Source organism: Myzus persicae, unplaced genomic scaffold (assembly GCF_001856785.1).
Source record: "Myzus persicae strain clone G006 unplaced genomic scaffold, MPER_G0061.0, whole genome shotgun sequence".
Classification (NCBI taxonomy): Eukaryota; Metazoa; Arthropoda; class Insecta; order Hemiptera; family Aphididae; genus Myzus; species Myzus persicae.
In genome coordinates this window covers 74,359-99,891 of record NW_019103926.1, presented here as the reverse complement: position 1 = coordinate 99,891, position 25,533 = coordinate 74,359, and the positions used below count along the sequence as shown (strand labels likewise).

The 25,533-nt window shown below is 28.6% G+C and overlaps 1 protein-coding gene across 1 annotated transcript in view; it reads right to left on the bottom strand.

Annotated features, from left to right (window-relative positions):
* LOC111036435 overlaps nt 1-25,533 on the bottom strand; it is a 141,175-nt gene that overhangs the window by 78,725 nt on the left and 36,917 nt on the right. The window contains exon 2 of the mRNA XM_022318449.1: nt 13,597-14,201. Within this exon, the coding sequence (XP_022174141.1) occupies nt 13,597-14,096 (500 nt within the window). The 5' untranslated portion in view covers nt 14,097-14,201. The remainder of the gene's footprint in view (nt 1-13,596; nt 14,202-25,533) is intronic.

The following is a 25,533-nucleotide window of genomic DNA, read 5'->3' as shown; positions in this document are numbered from 1 at the left end:
ATCTGTATACCTATTTGCAAGCCTCAAGGGCTAACCGCGAGCATGCCTTATTATTTAATTGTTAAAAATCCTAAAGTTTATTTTTAGAATTGAAAAAATTCTAAGTAGTAAAGACACTGACATGCGAATCAAGCATGCTATTGTATTCAGCTGGGACTGAAAATGTTAAATACCCGACTATAATAATAAAATACATACATTCTAATTTAAATAACTTGAAAAAAAGTATCCTTAATAAAAAGAGATTACTCTTTCCTCTTAGTTAAATTTCATATTTTCTTACCTACTAAGTACTTGTACAGAATATATGCTACCAAAAAATTCTTCACTCACAAACAAATATGAAATATTCATGTAGTAATTTTTATAATATTCATCAATAACACTTATAACTATTTAATCAATTTTAATGTATTATATACTAGACACCACAATACTTTAGATATATTTACTGATAATCGTTAAAATGATTGCTATTATACAGTATATCATTATTATTATTTTAGTATATTATTTAGCAGATAGTATATTAGATTATTAAATTCATAATGTATTATTGATCCTACATAACAATTAGTTTGACTAAAATATATTTTAATCAAATGTAATATAACATTTATTATGAAAATGCATTTTGTATCAAATTAGTCAATTAATTAATATTTTTTTCGTGGATGTGTTGTGTTTTATTTTGAATAGGTATGCTTACACGACTATAGTCTACATATTATTTTAATCGTTAGCGTCACGTTTTAAATTGAATACAATTTCAACAATTTTTAATTTTTAATTATTATTATTTAGTCTTTAGTTATATAAATATTCAAACATTTTAGAGACCTACAATATTTAGATTTATGTTGCGATAGTATGTAAATTGGGTTGTTACAACATTAGAATATATTTATTTTAGTATAAATGTATGAAAAGAATGCAGTATGCACATTATACATTTATACCAGTAGGTTGTTGTAGCACTTGTAGTAGGTAGGTACCCAATATTATTTTAATTAGGTTTATTGTATACTGTCATTAATTGCGCAAATATAATAACTGAGAAAGAATATCGATAATAACATAATATTATATTTAATTAATATTATATAATATAACATAGGTATGAATCATAATTATTGAATTAATTAATTAAAAGGGAAGTAATGTTAGTGAAACATTACATATGTCCATTAAAATTGTAATATTTGTTGAGGTATATGAATATGTACATTGTAGTACCTATAAACATATCATAACTAACCATATTTAAATGTATACAAAGTACAAAGTACAAAATGCTTAAATTTAGAGTACTGAATATGGAGTATATAGATTTATTCTATGAGTAGGTAATGATATGATGGTAATTTTATTTAGAAGTATTTATAATCAATAGTATTCTTGAGGATGGCTAGAAATAGAAATTAGGAATAGATATTATGTTAATTTTATATTTATATAATATATACGCCTTATTGGGCTCAATATAGCATATACAGTAAATAGTAAATACAATGTTATACTTAATAAGTAATAAGTAATAAGTAATAACTAATAATAATTTAGAATGAACATGATGATAAACGACAAAGTTTAAATTAATATATGTATTTTAAGTAAACTTATATTAGAATGACAGTAGACGCTAGATTAGACTTTTAAGTAAATAATACTTAACACTGGTAAAAAGTAGAAACATTAACCGCTAAATATGTTAATACCTAACAGTTAATAGGTTATAAGCTTATAAATCATTGATAAAAGTGCCACAAGGAGATATTTTACCTATTTTAATTTCAATTTCCGTAAGGTTGGTATACCCAAGCTAGTAACTATTGTTATAGATATTACGTGGGCAAAGAATTGGAATATTGCTCTGAATGTTAATTTAAATGATGCATGTATTATGTTATTCATCTACTATAGAATTAAACATTCTTAATTAGGTTAAGGTCTACAATTTGTAAAAACTTGAATCACTTTTTAAATTGTATAGCTTCAAGAGCTCTTATTTGTAAGAAAATGATCATCGATATCGATACTATAAAGTTGTAGGTACTATTTTACTGTAAAATAATTGGAGAATGATTAAATGTTTAGAACTTGGCGAGATTATCTTACTGAATAAACGTTTCTAATGTAGTTTAAAAAAACATCGAAACTACGTTTAGCCAATTACAGATCATTGTAATATTGCATTGTAGTCAAAGCTTTTAAAATGATTATTCTGCCATCCAGCTATTTATTACTTAAGCTTTTACCCTCTTCTAACTAATAGTAACTGACGACAAATCAATTAGGCACCATAAATTATACTGTTCATTTAAGCCCAAATAACAGTATTTTCTACATTTTCATCTCTTTTGTGTAGTGCTTTGATTAATTTTATTATAATTCAATTTTGTTACTTTCCGTAAATGTAATAATAATAATAATAATAATAATACAACATAGAAAGCAAGAGAAATATCACTTAGTTAAATTTGTATATACATAAAAAAAAACATTGACAATGCATGTATTAAATAAGACGTGAGTGAATTTCACTGACAAAGTGTTATAAAATATTATTTCATTCTATACATTTGTTGTAATACAAAACTAATGACGTTTCATTACAAGTTTATTAACATTTAACTTATACTCACATCTGTATACTACTTAGGTGGCTAGTACGTCTACATGTATGCACCTATAATGTATTGTATTCTATAACGTACAACATACCTAAGCTATTTCAATAAAATTATTATATAATGTGAAAAAATAAAATTAGTTATAACTAACAATTCACCTAATTCATTTCAAATGATTAAAATTATGACAAAAATGATTAATTGCAATCTTAATATTAATAAATACATTTTTTTTCTTTAAGTAGTTTTTATAAAACAAGTCTATACCACAATCTTTAGATATACAATAACTCACAAGTAATTTTCTTAATTTAATTTAACTAAACAAGTTTATTGTAGTTTAAAGACTTAAATTGAATAGGTACTCTTAACATTTTAACCACTTAATTCGGAAATGCAAAATGTTTCCATAATTTATTTTTGGAATACAATTTTTACGATAGGTACATAATACATATAATAATTATGTATTCGAAATGTTTTGTATAGTATAGCCTGTATAATATATAGAATATGTATATAAATATATTAAATATATACATATAGTTATATAAATGTATAATATATAAATCTACCCTTTCTTCAATGTAATTTTGTATGTGGAGATTATATTCTTTTTTGCATATCATCGGTTTATGTATAGACATTATATAATTTGTCTATATGTGTATTTAATTCATGAATGATACAGCGAAATCAGTTTAAAAATAACATGAAAACTGCAATAGAATTAACAGAAATAACAAGTAAATATCTGAAACACAAATATTTATGTAAAATGTGTAATATTCAAGGTACTTGTCAATTTTGAATGTCAACTTATAATATATTATAATGTTTTTTAGTACTTTATGTAAATAATGAAGGAAAGGCCAATTGTGGCCAAAGGGGTTACCAATATGTTACCATACTTACCATGTCGTAATAATTGGAATCAGATTTTAGACACATACAAGTATTAAACAACTACCTACCAATATAGAATATAAATAGCTAACTAGTAATACGCTGCCAAATTGGACGCTTGATAGCCGCCATTTGCGTTGTATAGGAAATGTTATTGTTTATTATCAGTTATCAGTTATCTATGAGTTAAAATCAATGATGTTATTATATACCTAAAAGTGGTGTATGTTAACTATGAAAAAGAATACCGACTTTCAAGTATTTCAACTAACATTTGGTTTCACAAGATTATATTGTGTACTTTTGTGATTGAGTGTAAAAGTATTAACTAATTTCAACCCCAATCCATTTCTTCACTATGTAATTTTAATTTTCAGCACAGCTATAATATTTAAAAAATATAGGTATTTTTAAAAGTATCAGTTAATAAGTAGGTATATTAATAATATAAATAATATTTTTTATTTTACATCTCATATAATATATAGGTAAAATATTAAATTCGCAACTATATAGTTAAAATTACTTACAACTAAGATATAATATAAAATCATCTTAAAAATAAATATGTTTGGAATATTAATTTTTACTGTTTAGCATAATCGGTTATGTTATGCTTATGATATTAAGGAAATGGAAAACAATAGGTTCATTTGCAAACATTAATCTTTTTTTTTTTAAAGCCTAAATGAAATCGGCTTTTAATTTATAATACATAGAGGATTATAATTAAATCACAATACTGTGATTAATCAACAATTTAGTTAATAACGGTAACATTTAGATATATTTCATTACAATTAGTGCAAAAGAAGGTTAATTTCATTGATTCGACAATTATAATTGTCTTTCAATTCTTTATGAATTCTCCATGCGTTCTTTTGTCGATTTTCTACTATTCTTATGAACGTTTTGCTATACTAATTGCTCCTGGCGAACGGCTGTGAATTATGGATTCAATAAGAATGTTTAATGAAATGGTTTATTGTGTCAATCAATAAAAAGGAAATAAATTTGACTATACATTGAAAAGTTCAAACGCAATTAATATTTAATTTACATACAATGTGCGTGTAAACATCAAATTTACTTAGTTTTGAATTATATAGCATAATATAGGTGGCAGTAAAAAAGATTTTACAATGTAAACTAGCAAATGGTTTATTCGTATTAATATTTTTTAATTCTTTCCAAAATTGCAAAAAATTGTATTAATTCCTTATTACTCGAAAAAGTACAAAAAAAAATTATACGAAAATAAATATATATTCAATGATGCATTTTGTTATTAGTTACTCAAAATTAAACACTTTTTTAAAATTAAAACAAATGTTTTCATTTATATTAAGTTAACCGAAATAATAATTCAAATGAAAGTGTATATGTTATAGAAATTGGTTACATAAAATATGCTTAGTGGTGATGGTTTTAATAGAAATAATTTTAAATACTGAGCTATAACGAAAAATACGTCATATGCACGCTCTGTATATTTTTCATTAATATTCAATTGAGGCATGTCGATTAGGTTTTATTCAAATGGTAGGTAGTGAATATTGTGTAATACCATCTCGCACAATATATAATTATGTTTTCAGAGCACATTTAACGGTTATTGGCCAATACAAACTTCAAATTTTAGTCAGACGTAATGTGCTAAACATCACACCAAATAATAATAAGTAGTAGGTGTGCGTGAAAGTTTAAATTGGCAAAATATTAATTTAGAGGCTGTTAAAAAATTCATTTTAAGCGATTGACTTGATTTTGTATAGGCTCTATAATATTGCTGATAGATATTTAGATATTCAAATATTTTATATTTTATACATAGTATATATAATAACATATTATTTTACAATACAATACATAATAATATAGTTTGTATTATATAGGTACCTAATTTTTAATTTAGCATTAATAAACAAAAGTATATTCGCATACTTATATAGTTATATAATAAAAAACTATATCCCTATATTATACATTTTTTTATGTAAACAAAGAAGTTTACCGTATTTTATGAATAACTTTTGAGACCACTTCAATATTAATAATTGTATATATTTTATATCATCTTTATTTAAATTATTTCATACTTAAAAATTTTAGAATTTAAATAACTCATAAGTTATTTCTTAATTAACTGAAAATATTATAAAATAGGTAGTAAAGAGTGGAGTTATGAACTCATCGAAACTTTTTTTGTGATACATAATATATTATACCTAATTTATAAATTGGTTAATGTAATTTTTAAAATACAAGTTTCATCTTCGGTTATGTGTATTCAACTTACTTAAAAACAATATAATATATTAGTATGAATGATTCGTTATTATAATGTTGAGTGTCTATTGTAAGAATTTTATAATATAAAAATTCCATTTAGGAATGTACATATATCATGGCGTAGCAAGGAATATTAAATGGGAGAAGGGGGGTTAAGTATAAATTGAACCAAGTTTTACAGTTTTCGTTTATAAATAATACATTTATTAGGGGAAAAAATGTCAATATTATAAATTAATACAAATCAGGTGGCTCCATAATAAAAGTAAAAGAAAGAGGTACCTTTGTTAAAATATAACGTGGCCTAAGTAGATTAGGAAATAAATTTAGGCTTGAAATAAGAATTAGTTTACTTAGGTAGATAATACAATAATATAATTCCTAGTTGAGAGGATTGTCGATTATACGTATATGAGAATGTGGTAGATTATTGTAAATAAAATTATTCTCGGTGTTTTACGGCTTAGTTTTTATTTTTTAGGTACCTACTATTAAACACATTCTTTAATATATATTTTATAATTAATACATGCCATATATAAAGTATAATGTTCTGACTTTTTTAGAATTTAGTTCATAATCATTAAATTCGCTCATATTTATTTAATGTTTATAATTTATACACCGAGTGGTAATTAAAAACAATCCTAATTAAGTTCGATTTAATTTATGCTCAATATCTCATTAAAACAAATATTTCATAATATATTTAATGAATGTTATAACATTTATTTTTCAAAAACTATTGGCTTTTCTTTTTACATTAACTAGAAAGTAACAGTATTGTTAAAATATGTTACATGTATGTAGGTATATTTTTTAAATATAACAAAACCTTTATCGTCATTGTTGGTCACTTGTTATGTTTATATTACTCGTAAGTCTATACGAACCAACGGAGTAAGAGGTGTGTTGTAATTACATTTTGGTTAAAACAAAATAATACTTTTATATCTGAATTCTCAATGTAAGTATATACTATATAGTATATAGGTACTTGAATATAATTGTCTAAATTAGAACGTTTCAATCCGTTTTCGAAGCAATGATGGTTTGTGACTTTGTGTCAATGCACGTATATTTTACTAAGGATTTTTGATTAGCTGCATTGCGTGTAGTCATGTTCGGTATCCCAGCACGTGACTTAAAGTTAAATGATTTGAACACGATTGCAATATATTTACCAGCCATGATTTTAATAATGAACTGAAAGTACCTAAAGTCTGGAGTAAATTAAAGTTCTCTTCTTTACATTTTAAATAACGTACTTATTTGATACTAACCGTATTCAAGTAGTTAATAGGTACATGAATAAGCCTAACATGTATAACTTAATTTATAATATAATATAATATAACGTATGCTATATTTAATTCTATACTTTTCATCGAAAAAAAAAAATAGTTGTTCTATGAATTTCAGAGATGTTAACATTTATTGTTAAGATACTTGAAAAAAAAATATTTTGAAAACACGAATATTGTTATAATAAATTAAAGGAATCAGATATTTTTATGAATAGAATGTTAACGAGTTAAAAAAAGCGAGTAAATATTTTGACACCTCAAAAATAAGTTTTAGTCATTAAAATTTGATTCGACAGTAAGCCCGTTAAAACGAAAGCAAATATTTGTGTTTAGTCTATACGTTAAGACGTTAACGGCACAAAAAATATGTTAGTAGATAACGAGAGATGTGGAAAGGATTGGATAGGTGAGCGGTATATTCTATTTGGGGATTAAACAAGTCTATTTAGGGATTTCGTCCTTGCAAGTTGCAACAAAAACGAGAGAGTATAAATAATGCTTATACATATACTTTGAAATCACTGTCGAGTTTTAATTTTGTTTATTCATTAGGATTACCATGTAACTATGTAAGACGTCTCTCGAAAAGTTTTTTTACCGTACCTAACAACCGTGCGTGCCACAAGGGTCTTAGACTTACTCGGTGGTTGATGGGGTCCGTATAAACGATAAAAATCCGAAGGACAAAAAAAATATGAAACTAAAAATATGAAAAATTAACACTGCTCCTTGGATAACAATAAAACCACCGTATTAAATAATAAATGTATTATGTCATTCGTGAGACGGTCTTTGTTATTATAGTATAAGCATTTATAAAAGAATAAAAAGTGAACGTGATATAATAGGTATATTAATGTAATTTATTTAGTTTTTCTACTGCCAACAGGAGACAGATGGATTAAACTCAAGTGAAAATTACGGTAATGTTTCTTTTTTCACACAAAAATAAATAAAACCACATCGACAGTAAAGTATATAATATATGGAAGAAACGCATACTTACGCTAAAAAAATCCCTTCAAGTAGCGGAAGCTTGACTTTTTATGATATTATTTAAGCACCCTTAAGCTTAACACACAACGACACTACACTGAAATGTGCATTTTTCTGTATTAATTCATAATTGTTCAGAGCTCTGTCTATTTTTGAATAAAATTCGTATATAGTGTGTAAATTATCTCGTGTTTAATTACTCAAGTGTCAAATGCCCATGTGGTTTACTATATTAATTTTAAAAGGCAATAACAAGAAAATAAGTCATAACTTTCAGCAGCCACTTGAAATATTATATAGGTACTGAAGGAGGAAGTCCATCGAGACTAGTAAAATTATAATTTTCTAAAATATTTTTAATTTTCATAAAAGTTATTAACTTTAAGCATTTAAAAAATGTAATTAAGTTTATTATTGATCTATTTTCATTAAAAAATGTATATACATACATTGATTATTTTAAGAACTCTGACTGAAAAAGTACTTTGAAGAAATAATTCACAATGTAAATATACTTTTGAAAGTTTATTAATATAAAACAGTTGCATAAAAAATTCTATATTATGAGTATATAATTTATTATATAATATAAAAGTATATAACATTTGAGTGTATTAAAAATATTTAATGTACACTGTATTTATATATATTTTTAGTGTGTATGATTACAATTTTAAAATGATAACTCGACAGTCTAATTATTTGAAAATAATTAACATTTACTATACCTAAAATTATGCAACAAATAATTTTACTCATTGTCATTAATCAGCGATTAGTTAAACTTTAATAATAGTGTATTAAAACAATCAGAAATACCTAGTATAAAATATTAAATGTTTTATTGAATTAATAGGTGGTAGGTACATAAATAAACGATTTTCTACTCAGTGAATCATAAACGTCAGAGTATGATATTAGAAATCTGTTAATAAACTGTGACCCTATTCTATTATGATATAGTACAAACAATCGTGAACGATTGAATAATAGCTGAATAGTTATATACCTACACCCACAGGCTATCATCATATTTTAAAACGTTATCGTGTTATGCTATAAAATTGTATACATAATAATATAATATTAATCTTTGTTCCGAATTCAATTTTTGAAGTGATCGTTTGCATTAAACAACTGCAATGGCTTCCCTAGACCGTTTTCTACAAGGGGAAAGAAATCGCATGTATTATATGCAAATATCATATCATTATTCATTAATATCATTTACGAAAAAACCGTACCACACCACCGAATCCTGATTAATTCTGATACCGGTTTTGGCGGCAACTTTCCGAACGTGTGCGCAACAAACGAGCCCGTCGACGAAATCTAGTGAAGGGGTTAATCTGAAACTACGGTCCATGAACGATTACCGCATGAGATCTGTTGACGTGAATGCGGTATACTCAATCGACTCGATCATCGTCGTTACCGTTTACCGAACACGGTGAATGGGTAACCGCGATATTTCCCATTGGTGAGTCTTTGGAAAATGGACGTCATCGTAGTCAAAGATTCTCGTTCAAAATTTTAAATATTGTTTTTGCCTTGAAAATAGTAGGTACCATCACGATGATATAGATTTCTTAGGGTTTTATAAATTCTAAAATGTATTCTAAACACTGAAAACATACAATGTATCTAAGTATTAATTACCAAAATATAATGCTTTTTTTTACATGTTAGCACAAATTACAGTAGTAGGAATTTATATGACTTTATATAGATTTTAATTGTTACCACTTCTTTTGTATCTTTGCTTCTTTCATTCATATTAAAAAACCATCATTCACTGAAACTAGAATCAGACCTTTTTTCTGTAAATTTGATTTTAAAAACCAAAACTGGAACCGAAAAAATCTTACAGATTTCAAGCCCGTGCGTAATAATAATGCGGTGTGCAGTGCTGCGAAATTCCGGCAAAACTAGTCTGTTGATATATGTCTGTATGACTGTATCTACGTATATATTCAAGCCTTATCGTCTGCACCAGTACGACAAACCGTGTGACCCATTTCCAGAGGATTACGTTTTGGTCTCTACGTCAAGGTAACATGAACACTGTCATCTATATAGTTCACAGATTTCTTGTGTTTGTGGGAATAGCCAGTTAATTATGCATACATTTGTACGACCGTTATTTAGAATTTATTGTAATTTGTAGTTATATATTACATCATTTATTGTGTATAGAAAAAAAAATTAAGTGGAGGAGCTCATATTTTAACCATTTGAAAACTGCGTTCCGAGTGTAAAATTATTTGACGCAGATCCAAGAGGGGGTATGTTGAACCACCCCCTCCCACCAAATCAGCAGTCTCAATTAAATAATTATTCATAAAATCTTGATGAAAACAAATTAATAAAATTAATTATATTAAAAAAGTATTTTATTAAAAATAACTCCTCCCCTCCTTCCTAAAGTACTAATGAACATAGTTAGTAGGGGAGGTCTTAATAAATAAAAAAAAATAGTGGATCAGCTCCGTCCGACTACTCATTCCCTCCCCTAATTTGAGCACTGACAAAGTGTGTGTATATCATAATATAGTTTTGTAAATTCCAAATTCCAAATAATACGCCTGTTAATATAGTCAAAGAACCATAGTGTATGATGATTTCAAATTATAATATTATGAATTATGATCTATTATACGTCTATTATATTATTTATTGTACAAAATCGTCGCTTCGCTTATTGTATTTGCAGTATATAAGTTTGTAAGATCCAAGTTAAACGCGTGGTAAAATAACGGTTCAAAATATTATTGTTGACGGTTATTTGGGTAGGTGAAAAATGTTTGTTATCTGCAAATATCTGTTTCTGGTTAGTATATAACTGACATTTTTGTGTATGCAAATCATCAATATCATCATGCAGCTCTGAAGTGGTTATAAACTTAAGTAGGTAGGTATAGTCCAGTAAAAGCAATATAATATTCAAGTACGTAAATATCTATAGGCCATATAGGTAGCAATAAAATGGGCTGTGAGGACTTATCCGCTGCAGCAGTAGGCGTAATTCCACTGCAGTGTATTACGCGTTCAGTGTTGTGACCTACGACTTACGAGAGATATCGTTTTCATCCCTATGTATAAATAAACTTGCATCACGGGTTCAGGGGCGTTTATTAGGCGGGAGAGTTTATCCCAGAAGACACTTTTTCTGGTACTAAAAAATCTCATAACCTTTAATGCAGTACGCCGGTGCATTGGTATATACTCAGCACTACAGACAGATCACATTATATTATATAAGTCCAGTAGTTTTCAAGAAAATCCCGAAGAAATGTAAACAAACACGCAGGCCGTAGTTTCCTACAGAATCGGCTTTTCGAGTTCAACGATTTATCGTTGCTTTTAAATTTAAAGACACCCGCCCATCTGGCACGCCCAAGTGCCCAACTCCTCGTTATATCATAGATTATTTTTTTGTAAAATATAATACGTATATAGATATATCAGTTCAGTTGCACACTGGTATAATACTCAACGGTTTTAATCATAAAGTCCTACCTATAAATAATTTAAGGTACCTACCTACCTAATGGCCGTGATAATCGCGTGTTAGTGTTATCGGGCGTGTAATACGGACAACGATCATTTGTTATCATGATTCATGACACGTATAAAATATAAATTATTGTACATATTATTTATAAATATCGTATCAAGTACGCTGTTCGTGTTGTGTTAATTTAAAAAACTTCCATTCGCTGTAGTCCTACAAACGGACTGCCGACGAACGGATTGTAACGGGTGTTTCAGCAATATTGACCGAGTAAATTTAAAATCGACAATTAATTTGGTGGGGAGGGGGGACCAATGACGTTCAAAAATAGGTAAGAATCAGTTTTCCTCAAAAAAAAAAAGAAATGTACTTTCCATTTTTTTTTAAACAAGAACCATAATAGTTATATTTTTTCAAATATTAAAATTATATTTTACTTATTCATTTTTTAAATATTAGAATTGTTATATGAGATAACTATCAAACCTTAAATAATGACACGAATTATTTTATTTTTAATCTTATACATAAATGTATAAGTCTTTATAATACTCCCAGTATTAATAGTTTATAGGCGGTTAAACAATTTAAAATAATAGATATTATAAAATAATATTTTAGTATATTATATGACAATGGTTTTCAATTATAATTAATTTCATATTTGATGTTTATCTAATACCAATAATACATACAAATATAATACGTATATACTCGCCAATATTCATTGACAGAAAATGATAAGTACCAGCTCTCACTCAAATTAATAATTGGATAAAAACTTCTTATTTTTGTGATGGAGTGAAATGGACGATTGGACAGTGGTGGAATATAGTATCTTATTTTTTCAAAAAGGCTATGGTTATATTTTTTTTATGTGTTACTCATGTAGCCTTATTATATCTTATTATGTTCGAAAATATCGATTTACAATAATCGAGGATGGCGTATTATTATGTTAAATTGACAATTGGTCCTCGCAAATAGCTAGTAGATTCGACAGTTCGACACTGATATTCTTTGTATCTTATATTCTTATTAGGCATCTCAGTACTAATATTTCCCTTGACAATTATTATGTCTTGTATGGCTAATCATTCAAGGTATTATGATTAGTTTTAAAAAAATTAAAAAATGTTCAATATATCAGAGAAAAAAAAATTAGACGGAGACTAAGTGGTCGAGTGTTACCGCTGGGTTGCTACTCACCTCACGCATTCACAACAATTGTATTTTAGCCCATATGCTTATTGTAACTTTTATTACAGATTGTATATATTCTAATAAACGTTAAAAAAAAAAAGTTAAAAAAAAGACGGGGACTAATAATGTCCTAGATCCGCTGTCCATATATAATAAAAATTATATCTATTGCAGGTCCGAGAAAAGCGTTGAAACCCGGCAACAGCCTTGCCCAAAAGTTTGATCAAAGATGCATTTTGGGGCGGGACCCGAGTCGAGAAATCCGATACCTTGACGACAAATTATTCGCTTACAGGTACAATATAATAATTATTAGTTATTGTTCGGGGAAAGCGTTTAATGGATAGTATAACATTATAATCGTGTGGCGTTAAGTGACGATTTCTGTGGGGAAACCGAAACCATCGTCGATTTGGCAGCGGAATTCGCGAGCGATTTGAAACGTATACACCGAGTACCTGCGTTCCTATCTATATTATTTATTATTCACGAGCAGATTTATCACGCTGCACGTCGGCGGAGACACGCATTGGCAGACGGTGTAAACGATACTATTATTATTTGGTTGACCGTTCGGTATTTATCGCAATCGCGGTTCCTGCCCGACCAATCACCGCCGATTCGCGGTGTATAATACACGGTATCTTATTATAATTACAGTCTGGTTACGTAAGCGGTCCGCGGTGGTAAACCGTTTAACCGCGAATACCTATTAATAATACATATAATGCTGCGAGATGCTAACCTGGGTATGGTGGACAGACTGAGCGACGACCGGCTGGACAGCGGTTCATAGCGGCCGGTGGCGCTGAGCCAGACGGCCACGTCGCCGTCGTCGTTTAGCGAATTGCTGGACGATCGGCACTCGTACGGCTGCCACAGCAGCGACGATATGGCACGTTCGTAGTTGCTCGTGAACGTCCTGCTCCTGGTCAGAGTCGACACGCCGCCACCGCCTCCGGCCGCACCACCACACGTCCAAGTCCGTGGCCTGCGCCTCTGCTGCCCGTTTCCCTGCAGTACGACGGCACATCCGACGGGTGGCGGGCAACAAGCGCACGGCGACGACCACGACAGCGGTAAGTCCTGGAGCTGGTTCGCTTCGCCACCGGTTATAGTGTACACTGCCGTGGCCGTCGTATCAGCCGGCCGCTTTCTCGTCTTGTAATTGACGGCCGTGTCCAGTCCGCCGACGCCGCCGCCACTGCCGTCCGGCTGTTCTTCTCCACCTCCGCCTTCGATCATCGTCCGTCCCGCGACGACAAGGCGACACTTTTATTATTCTTGTTGTCGTTGCTGTTCCTGTTGTACGGACTGAACCATCGATCGCTCTCCGTCAGACTGCTCCACCTACAAGCAAATGTATTATAGTCAGGGGTGGTTATGCCATGCGGAGGGATGATACTTATTTTACGACATATGTACATTTTGATCATTAAACTATCGTTTAAGGTTTATAGATAAATTTATAAAATAAAAAGATTACTTATAGTTAATAATTATACATATATTAGTAAACCATTATGCAAATTTATTTGATACTTTATTTTGGGTTATATTTACAACTCCGCGCTGAATAGCCCAGCTAACTAAACCATTGATACAACTCTAGAGTAACATGACGATTTATAAATATTAAAGTTTTAAATTAAAATTTTAAACATGTTTTTAATTTAACTATAAATGAAAATATGAGAAAAAACCTAAAAAGATATAGTTTATAATTTAAGGAAATGTTTTGTGTTTGAACTGGTAATTTAATACTTATATTATTCATACAAATATTTCCTTATAGCCTAAAGCAGATTTATTAAGTTGAGTATTTACCCCTACGGGCCTACGAGAGTTAATTGTTTTTATAATCAGAAAAAAATAATTTTGTTATCAACAAACATGAATTGTTTTTAATTATTCATATTTTATATGATTATAAAAAAAAATATTATTATATTTTCTCTATAAAAATATCATATCAACAGTATATAAAATATTATTATAAATATTTTTAAAAAAAAAGGTCACGGGGAGTTAATATATCCACCGTCACCCTGTCCCCATTTTACCACCATTTTAACAATAATCGTTTGATTGTGTCATTTTGGTCAACTGGTTTTTTTTTCTGTAACGAATATTTTTTATTTTTTATTAATTATTTTATTTGGCAGTACACTATAGGAAGCGGCTTTAGTGCTCACGTCTATGCACATCATTCTAATAGCGACTACGCCAATATAATTATTGTGGTCACCTAATATAATATAACACATACGTAGTAGGATGGATACCGCAAACAGTACATAGTTTAGACATGAGATGTTTGTTCAACTATTAAAATACTTGTTTGTTCTTAGAATATTATAGATTCGTAACTCCGCCGCATCCTGGTACATTATGCATATCAATCTATGTAGGCATGTATGTAATATATATGCATGTATGTATGTATGTATGTATGTATGTATGTATGTATGTATGTATGTATGTATGTATGTAATATGTATGTATAAAGTCAACGGCATGGAATCGAGACTTTTATTATTATCCGTGATTATTTATAGATTACGATTTACTGTGCCACGAAAAAATCACATTTTTTTTTTTACGTTTTTTCGTTCTGTGTCAGTAGGTATAGGTATAGGTTACCTACTAAAAAATATAGAAAATGTGATCAATAAACCCTTTTGCCTTTTTTTTCGTACAAGGAGAGCGGTGATTGTACTGCAACCGTTCATATATTATGTACACGAGCCACCACCGGCCAAAAGTTGAAAATTCGAATATATCTGCAATGTATAGGTACTAGGTAGGCCCAATTTGTAAGTTTGTCAACTGAAAAATATTAACTAACCGAAGAACAGCCTATAATTATGTGGAAATACGTATAGTATTATAATTCGTTATGTTATTCGTCTGAATATTTTTATTCGTATTATTCACACATTTTTATTTTTGGGTAGATTTAAAAAAACAACTTTGGAGATACCTACATTCCAAACATGGCAGGACTATGTATATTTTGTGCTAAATGTCTAATTTATCAGCTCTCTGATGACCTCTAAAGTATTTTACAAAAACTGAATATAACTGCATAATTATAAAATCTTAAAATGTACGTATTATCTTTTTTAGAACTTTAGAACCAATCTAAAATTATCAATGTTATTTGAGCTATATTGCATACATATTTTGTGAATAGTAAGAATAATAATATTATCAAAAGTTTTATTATCAATAGAACCTGTTTTATAAAATCCCTAGAAAATTAAATATTATATATTTTGAATATTGGAAAGAAGCCAGTTATGTATTGCGTTTTTAGAATACAAAATCGTGTACCTATCTATGCACGTTCATTGTAAATTGTATACGAATACTTAGTATAGTTAAATATTACTTTTTTAGGTAGTTACCCTCCACACTATTTATTATTTGGTCTATTTTTTAAACTAATTACAACATCTATGATTAACTGTATTATTGTATCAAAGTTAAAAATTAAAATTATAAATTTCTCTATAGTCTCGTTATACTTTGGTTTTGGTGCGTTTGAAATACGTTTTATAATAATTACTTTTTGAAATCATTCATAAGTTTCATAATAAACTTTTAAATATTTAAACTTTTAATATTTTAAATACGAATTTTTCTATCTGTTTAAACTCATAATTATTGATAAACAAGAAAGGGTGATTTTAAAATGTCTTTTTCACAACTTGAAAGTTCAACGCATATTTTGCTGGTTTTGCGTGATAATGACTAAAGTTTATAACGATGATCTCGGAGGAAGATCAAATTGCCAGTTTTTTTTTAAAAATTTTATGATGAATAAGATATGATAACTAAAAAACACATTTACACATAGTGTTGGTCGGAGAAATCGTATGGCGTGCGTCGATTGACTTCAGACGAACAACACTATCGCCTATATCATCTTGAAGGTCACCCGAAGTATAATGAGTGCAGTACAATTATGTTACGATATTGATGTATATGTATTATAATTTATAACAAATACTACGGGGAGGACAATAATGGTGTGAATAAGGCGAGAGTGAGTTGGGTGCAGTAGAATAATACGATGCACATAACATAATATAAAGAGACCAGTATCATATTATTATATTATAGTATATCGTACACGTGTTCTGATGGATGTCTAAAATGACATGGACGGATATGATATATTATGTTGAGACGAACACAGAAGCGTTCATGTGTATATTAGAGTGATTTCGTATTAGAAATGTTCGGATACTATACGTATGTATAATATTTTATATTACATTGTTCAATAGTTGGAATTAAATATTAAAGAGGTCTAAGTACATCACTATTATATTATATTGTTTTATAAAGTAATATGAATACGGTATAGATATGTAGTTGTTGTAACTTGCTGGCGATTAGTTCTGCAGATGTGTTTGGGTTTCAATGAAAACGTAAAATGTAAACCAAATGATTAAAAAATGTACATCCTTTATGAGTCATTTGCATAGGTACTTATAAATGTAATGCAATAGTAATATATTATACGACGTATAAACTGACGACTATTAAATAAATAGGAGTATTTCATGATATCGTATAATAATATGGGACTTGGATACGTAACGGGATATTAAAACCATTGCAGTTATTTGCAATGCCGAGAAGACATTCAGGCTTTGTAGCTTGGATTACTTAAGACTATACGTTCGTTAATTTAATTACATTTATAATAGGAACAAGAGCTGCATATATCAATTTCTATTGAACTGAAAAAAAAAATTAAGTACTTTAAATCTCAAATCCTTTAGTCTTGTTTCTCTTGGGACAAATGGACAATGCGGTAACATAATAATATTATTATATAATCATATTAATTTCAATATAAATCCTAAGTTTGCTCGTTGTTCATTATGCATGTATGGCGGCTGAAAATAATTGGGTTTAACCAAAAGCCGTATACTCTATTTAGGAAGATTCATTCGTATTTCATTAAAAAGCAGTTGCACTTGAAGCATCAGTAATTTTAGTTCAATTAAATGATAAGTATCTCACGTTGAGTTACTGCCTGTCGCAATAATTATTATGAAAGTATAATCGGACTAAGTCTGAAATATCTACCAAATTGTGCCAATCACGATTTTGAAAGGGTGTACAAATAAAATCAATTAACTTATATACAAGCTATAACTGTATAGACAAATTTCAAATTTATTTTGGTTGCATGTGCAATATGAATTGTTTATTTTTTTGCACTTCTCAACTTAATTTAGTTGGAATTTCGATGTGTAATTAACTAAATAATTAAATCATCAAGCAATACTCAAAATACACTTATTAAGTACATTTTCAACGTACAATAAAATCGGGTTTAAATTGTACATTTTGTAATGCTCTAACATATTTTATTGTGTACATGGTATAAATTAATAATCTGTAAGTTTTGTCATAATTTTAACAATTGTTTTTAATTTCCTGAAAATTATTTATAATTAGTGGTTCATAATAAATCATTTTAGCGGAACTATCTTAACATAACACTGCATGTACACTATCTACTTAGTAGATTTTAAAAGTATAAACCGTTAACGATATTTAAGTGATATCATAATATTAGAAAATACATTTTTAATACTACTAAAAGTTATAATCATTAATAAGGTTTATCAGTATATATTATCTGTTTTCTCGGAAATCATAATTTAAGTAAGGACATTAACGCATAGTATGCATTAAATATGGATTTAAAGTCAAAGGACACTATAATATTAGCATAGTATATTCTTTAGTAAGTTATTACTCAGAAACAGTATCGGTGAAAACAAATGAAAATATTTCGAAAAAAAAAATACGGCGGGACAATGATATAATATACAACACGTTTTAAAACGCAATCCTTCAGGCTACTGATACCATTTTATCATTAAATAAATACTATTAATGTATAATTCATTATTAGTTATTAGTTATTACCGACTTTAATTTAGATTTTTTTAAATTATGATTTGCTGTTAATTTACCTCCGTTATATTCACTTCGAATTAAATAGGTATAACCACTAAAAAAACAGTACGAACATACAAAAATATAATTTTTAAAAGTGAAAGATAAATCAAAGAAAGATGCGAAGTAAAGATGTAATGATAATTTATAAAAAAAATTGTTTAACTTTGAATTGATCGGTATATTGTACAGCTATAATAGTATGTTTACAGTTTTTTTATTGGTAACTTAATGGTTGTTTCCATGGTTATACACATGGATTTTAATTGCATAAAAAATTAATTACATGTACAATCCTACATTAATTTTCTAGCTATGCAAGGGTCAATATGGTATACCCACTAACGTGGTATTGAAACAGGGCTTATTTGCATGATATGTAAAATAATTTCCTCTTTGATAATCCATTATTTTTGGCTGAATTTACATTACATCAGTTTGTTCAAATCGGTCACAAAATTACAAAATGGAGGACTGGGCCAATAAATATTTGACATATTAAAATATACATTATAGCATTGTGTATGATGGCATAATAAATTATCGATTTGTATTTCGTGAGTATATACATGTTTTGAAATTTGAATTTGAAGTATTTAGCCATACTTAAATATGGTAGTATTTTGTATAATAATGTATTGCAGCTATGATTTTATAAATCAATTTTTGAGCGTTCAAATATGTTATTATTACATGCGTAATACGTTATTATTTCATGTATATGTGCATGTAATATCGTTTTATTTTTTCTGTATAATATTAAAATAATTATTAATTAGTATGCAATATGAATGTTGTTTGTATAATAATGTCTAACCTTATTACGACTTTCTTTTGTTTTATTTCCATTAGTGTTTACTATGATAGTAACATTTTTCGTAAAATCATTCGGATTCTTTATTATTCAATTTTTCATTTACAATATGTGATGTAGATATACACTTTTGAAATTGTGCAATAATGCAATAAAAATAAAACTTTTCTATGGACTCGTAAAAGTCCATTGACCATAATTGACAAAGTTTTTTATTACCAAGACATCTTTTTCTCAGATTTTATATTTATTGTAGTGATGTAATACAAAATCGTTTTTATTATAAAATATACTTTTGTTGAATTAACATTTTAAAATATATAGTCAATCAGTCGACCATATTATTACACAAAATTATAAACTATTTTATTATTATTACAAGTTGAGTATAGGTTGTAGTTATGTAACAAAATTTGGTAAGATCTTATATAACTCTGTGAAATTAAAATAATAAATTATTCAGTTAAAATAATAATTAACAATCATTCGTTATAGTATATGCGCGTTAATATGATATTATTATGTAGGGAGTTGGTTAGCTTATGTCGTATTATAAATAATATAGTTATGTTTTATGTACTAAACACTGTACAGTAAATATATTTGTCTATTTGAAACTGTGCAGCGCAGTGGAATGTTAAGGGTCGTATAAAATATTTAGTCAACGAACGAAAGTGGTAAATAACTATATTAGCTGAACGTTGTATCTCATTAGGTATACGGAATTTCGCAATTTAACAGGATTATTATATACACGGTTACTGGTTAGACACCGGAAGCTTTTTATACAGTTTAACCGTGCGTTATTGATTTTTCTTAGACCTCTGACAAACCCTTTTCGTTTTTACACGGGTAATACAGTGTCAACACTGGTCGTCGTTGTTGTTTTCGCGGGACGTCCGGAATAATAACACAAATCGATTAAACGTGGTAGAAAAACAAATCGCACAGATTGAATTTTTATTTTTTAAGGCTCAGCTATGACGTGCGTACGTAATAATATATGCACGCCTGTGCCCGGCTCGCACTCTACAATTTATTATCATCATCTCGTGTACAGGTAACCGTCGTCGAGGTATTATTATAGCAGGAGGATGTATTTTATTTGGTGAGGTTAATACACATTTACCCGTAAAAATCGTGTATAAGATAAATGTTCTAACACTTAAACGTATAATATAACAACTGTCTACATGATAATATGAGTGATTATTCTATCGTGAACTTTGTGCAATTACACTGTATCTACTTTCCGAATAATATGCGATTAAACTTTATTGTTTTATTATACTATTGTATGTTTTTTATTTTATATGGTTTTAAATAAATTTAATCAAATTGTAATATCTATAACATTTGTGTACAATAATATGTTATTTTTCAGCTAGCGATAAAGATATCACCCTGAAAAGTGTAAATTATCATAGTTTGGAGTATAGCCAAATGATAATATTTACTTCACGGATATATAATATTGTGTACGACTATATTACTATTATTATTTTTATTATTTTATTACCATCGATATTTTATTTTATTGTACGGATATATTGTTGGCGGCCGGTTCTAGAGTCAGAGCCCGCGATGTTTCACAATATTATAATAGTATATAACGTCTGTATACGAAATAAAGCCAATAGATATTATCGCTTTAAGATTTCAGACAATTATAATAATATATCGTTGTACAGATGTAATACTTTCTACATTTAACTCTGTTCAGTAGTCTCTATAATCTATGGTAATAATGGTATTAATACATATTCAACGAAGAATGATAATAAACTGATAAAAAATTGTTAAGTTTTGTACGTTCAAGTCGAAGTCATATTATTATAATGTTATGCCATGTTTGATACCTATCATTGCTAAGTTTGACACAACCGGAAATTTCCGGTAATTATACTGAAAAGTAATATATATATTTAAATAAATACCAAACAATTGTCAAAATGAAATGTCTATACTAATTATTTTTGTTATTTTAAATAGTCACATCTTTCGATTTATTTATTTTCCACAAGTATGAATTAATTTAATTTAATTTTAAAAATTTATCATAAAATAATACTATATAGTACAGTATAGTTAGTTATTCATCATTAGGCACAATTAATATTTTTAGCAGAAAAAAGAGTTATTTTATTCAGAATAGATAAGTAAATAATATGGTTGTATAATATATACGAAAGGAATGAGGAATATATAAAAAAAATTAAAAAATAAAGTTACACAAATGTTTTGTTGATTATTCAGTGTTATCGTTACACTACAAACGGCAATAAAATATTTATGTGACATAAACCTAGGATATTATAACTCCTTATTTATTCTAATCCCTAGTTAAAAGCTAAACAATATAGACTAATGGGCCCGTGACATGGGTGGTCTGGGTGTCCAGACCGGGACGCCCCGTAAATCTTCGTCAGGATTTCGATACGTCCAAAAAATATAATTCGTTAGATAGGTACCTACGATAAAATCGTATTGTATCATATTTGATAATTTATATAACTTTTTTGTGGTATCTCTGTTTTTATCATACATATTTATTAAACAGTGATATTTTGAGTGTTCATATTTGCTTAAAATATTATAGGAATAAAAGTCTGATTTCTTGCATCAATTGTATTCAATTTAAATTGAATTATTATCAATAGTTATAAAATATTTGTTGAATTAAATTGTTATGTTTGTTTTGGTTGTTTTTTTTGTATGTATGTAATAAAATTCCAGATAATTGGAATGGCCCAAAAATAACCCATTAATTATACCAATATGCATCGATTCCAACACTGCAACATACTTCATATACAATAAATAATAATACATATCCTAATGGAAACACAATTTTATTTTTTTTTCAATATTTTTAAGCAGTAAAGTACTTTAAATAGAAATTTAGCAATTACTTCAATACGTACACCATTATTTACCATCGTGCAATGCATAGGCAAATTATAATTCGTTCCCACAATTTTTTATGATTCCAGTAAATTCCCACATGTTCCCGGGAATTATCCATTCTTAATCATTACGCCGGGTGCACTCATTGGTAATGCAATTAAAACTTAATAAACTTATCATATATGCATATATGCGTATAGGTAAACACGTCGTAGTATACGCGTATGTTTACATTATACATAGGCACCGACAATGAAGTCATATCCTCAACTTATCAAAATGGTTTAAAACAGGGTACATAGGTATTCAGCAAATCGATCGCAAATAATAGCTAACCCGTTTTTAAAATTGTCTATACTTCCACGAAATGGATATTATTACGTTTTTGAAGGTGGCCATATTATTTCCCTAACTCTATCCGATCAATTTCAAACGAACACCGATATTTAATTTATGAACTGCGGTTGCCCAAATTGTATTTGCAAATCAAAATGTAGAGTATGCACACGCACAGGTTCTCGTCAGACGTCCTAAGGGGATGGGTGAATTCGCCGCAGGAGTCAGGGTATTTTCTTGTATCCTAACCTTTTGTCCCACATTATAAAAAGGTAATACAATATATTTTATGTTTAATATGTATTATATTTAGTGCCCCTTCTTAGAAAGTAGAAGTTAGTATTATGGCGCCACGACACCATGCCGTTATAGACACCTCACTCATGTAGGTACCAATATACATTAAACATTGTAACTATTGTTATCTACTACTACAGTAATGCCGAAACCAACGCAACACGTACAGAATTATGACATTTCAACGTTCTCGAATTTTCCATACTTATTATATACATAATACCTACATCATTTATATCATATCATGTATCGCCAATATACTCAAGTATATCATAATACGCATGATACAAAATATAATATGTTGTAATGGATGGCAATAAGTCGACAACAATAATAATAACAAAAATATTATTGTCAGTCCTTCGTACATAATAATAATATATACTGTGTTACGAGTAAATGGATCATATCTGATTTGCTAGTGCAATGTCGACATTACATGGGTAAGATAAAGTTAACCAATGTTACTTGAGTAATGTCAGAGACAACATTTTTTGTTTATTTTTCTCTTCATCACCCGCCGAGTAATATTTGCATTTAAAATAGATGTTTTTTAATTTATTAGTAATAGAAAAAAACATGAGATACACGTATTATAGTACAGTATTTTAACACGGGTATTAACTTTAATGTCAACCAAATTGTACCTTGTTGGGCGTAAGTTTATGGTTAATAAACACCTAAATAAATATCTAATAAGTCCTCTGAAGGTAATTGAAAATATGCCAATTTTATTTTGTTTTTATTACTATTGTTATTCTATATAAGTATATAACAGACCTGATTTCAAAACATTATTGAAAAATTTAACATTTTTAATGGGTAACTAATCATAAATTAAAGACAAATAAATATTGCAGTTTTCCATAATCGTCCATACTCTAGGATTGTAGGATATATAGTTGACAAAATTATGTGTTCACGCGTAATATCCATTTCAACACATGTTTGGTTTTTCTACGGACACATAAACGACATTATGTACTGCTGTATAGGTATTTACGTAATTTGGTAATATCGCCATATCGGTCTTACTACGCGAGTTATATTGATTTTACTCAAAGCCGAAAGCTGCACTGGTTATCTGTATACTTATACATATATAACAATACAACAATACAAACATTATACATAACAGTATATATAGGCAGTTCGTAAACACTTATTATACACTTCATGATGATTGTGACCATACAAAATAAAATACACGGTACGCAATATTGTACACACGGTATTATTATCGCTACCATACGTTTCGCACTCGTGTCGGTGCGACGACATCGGTTGTGCGACGTTCGCTTGGAAACGGCCGCGCCACATCATTAATATGTAATATTATTGTGTTGTACGCCATTGCACGTCATGTGATATTATTATTATTATTATTATTATTATTATTATTATTATTATTATTAGGGGTTAGGTTAGGTTATTATGGGTATATTATTAAACGCAACGAGCAGGTGATGTGCGCACGATTTTAGACTTTCCATTTTTGCATTTTCCACGTAGGTTGTGCGGCTGTGTGAGTGAGTGTGTTTGTTTAAAACTCGATAGGTATAATTATAATTGCACCATGTGCATTATATTTTGATCATTTTGTCTTTGTCTTTCGATGTCGTGTCGTTTGTTCTACACGGTTCGATGTATGTAACATTATAATATTGTTATTACGAGCGAAAATATAATATAATATGAAAGAAATAATACAAATTCGATACACGCGCGGCCGGACTCGCATGATGTGGGCCGGAGAGCCGGACGCTTACCCTCACGCACTGCAGTTCAAAATAATATTAGTCATAATTATTTTTGGCGCAATAATTATACATCTCGTAAATATTATTTTTAAATCATTTGTTGACCTACGGCCATGGGGGTGTTACTGTTATACATAATATAAATATAATAGAAACATTATGTTATATTATCGAATCAAAAATATATCGTACTGAAAACTACGTATCTAGCCGGAATTCGTAAACACATGTAAATATATTATATCAAACGTGCCAAGACTTCCATGAGTGATTCATGCCATGCAGATGAATTCAAATCTTAAACAAATTAAAATTATATGTTATGTCATTAGACTCGGACTAGGTGTCGTTATACTTTAAAATTATATAAACTGACAATAATGACAACAAAATATTCAATGGCCACCTTATAAGTCAAAGTGAAGGGCAGAGGCATCATAAGCGTGTATTATCGAGAGTCCATCATAAATTCATAACTATCCGCAATCATCGTCGCTTATCGACATGTAAGCATATATTTCGGACATTTATGCCACCACCGTCTTTCACATTTAAATATATATTTTATACTCTTTTACAA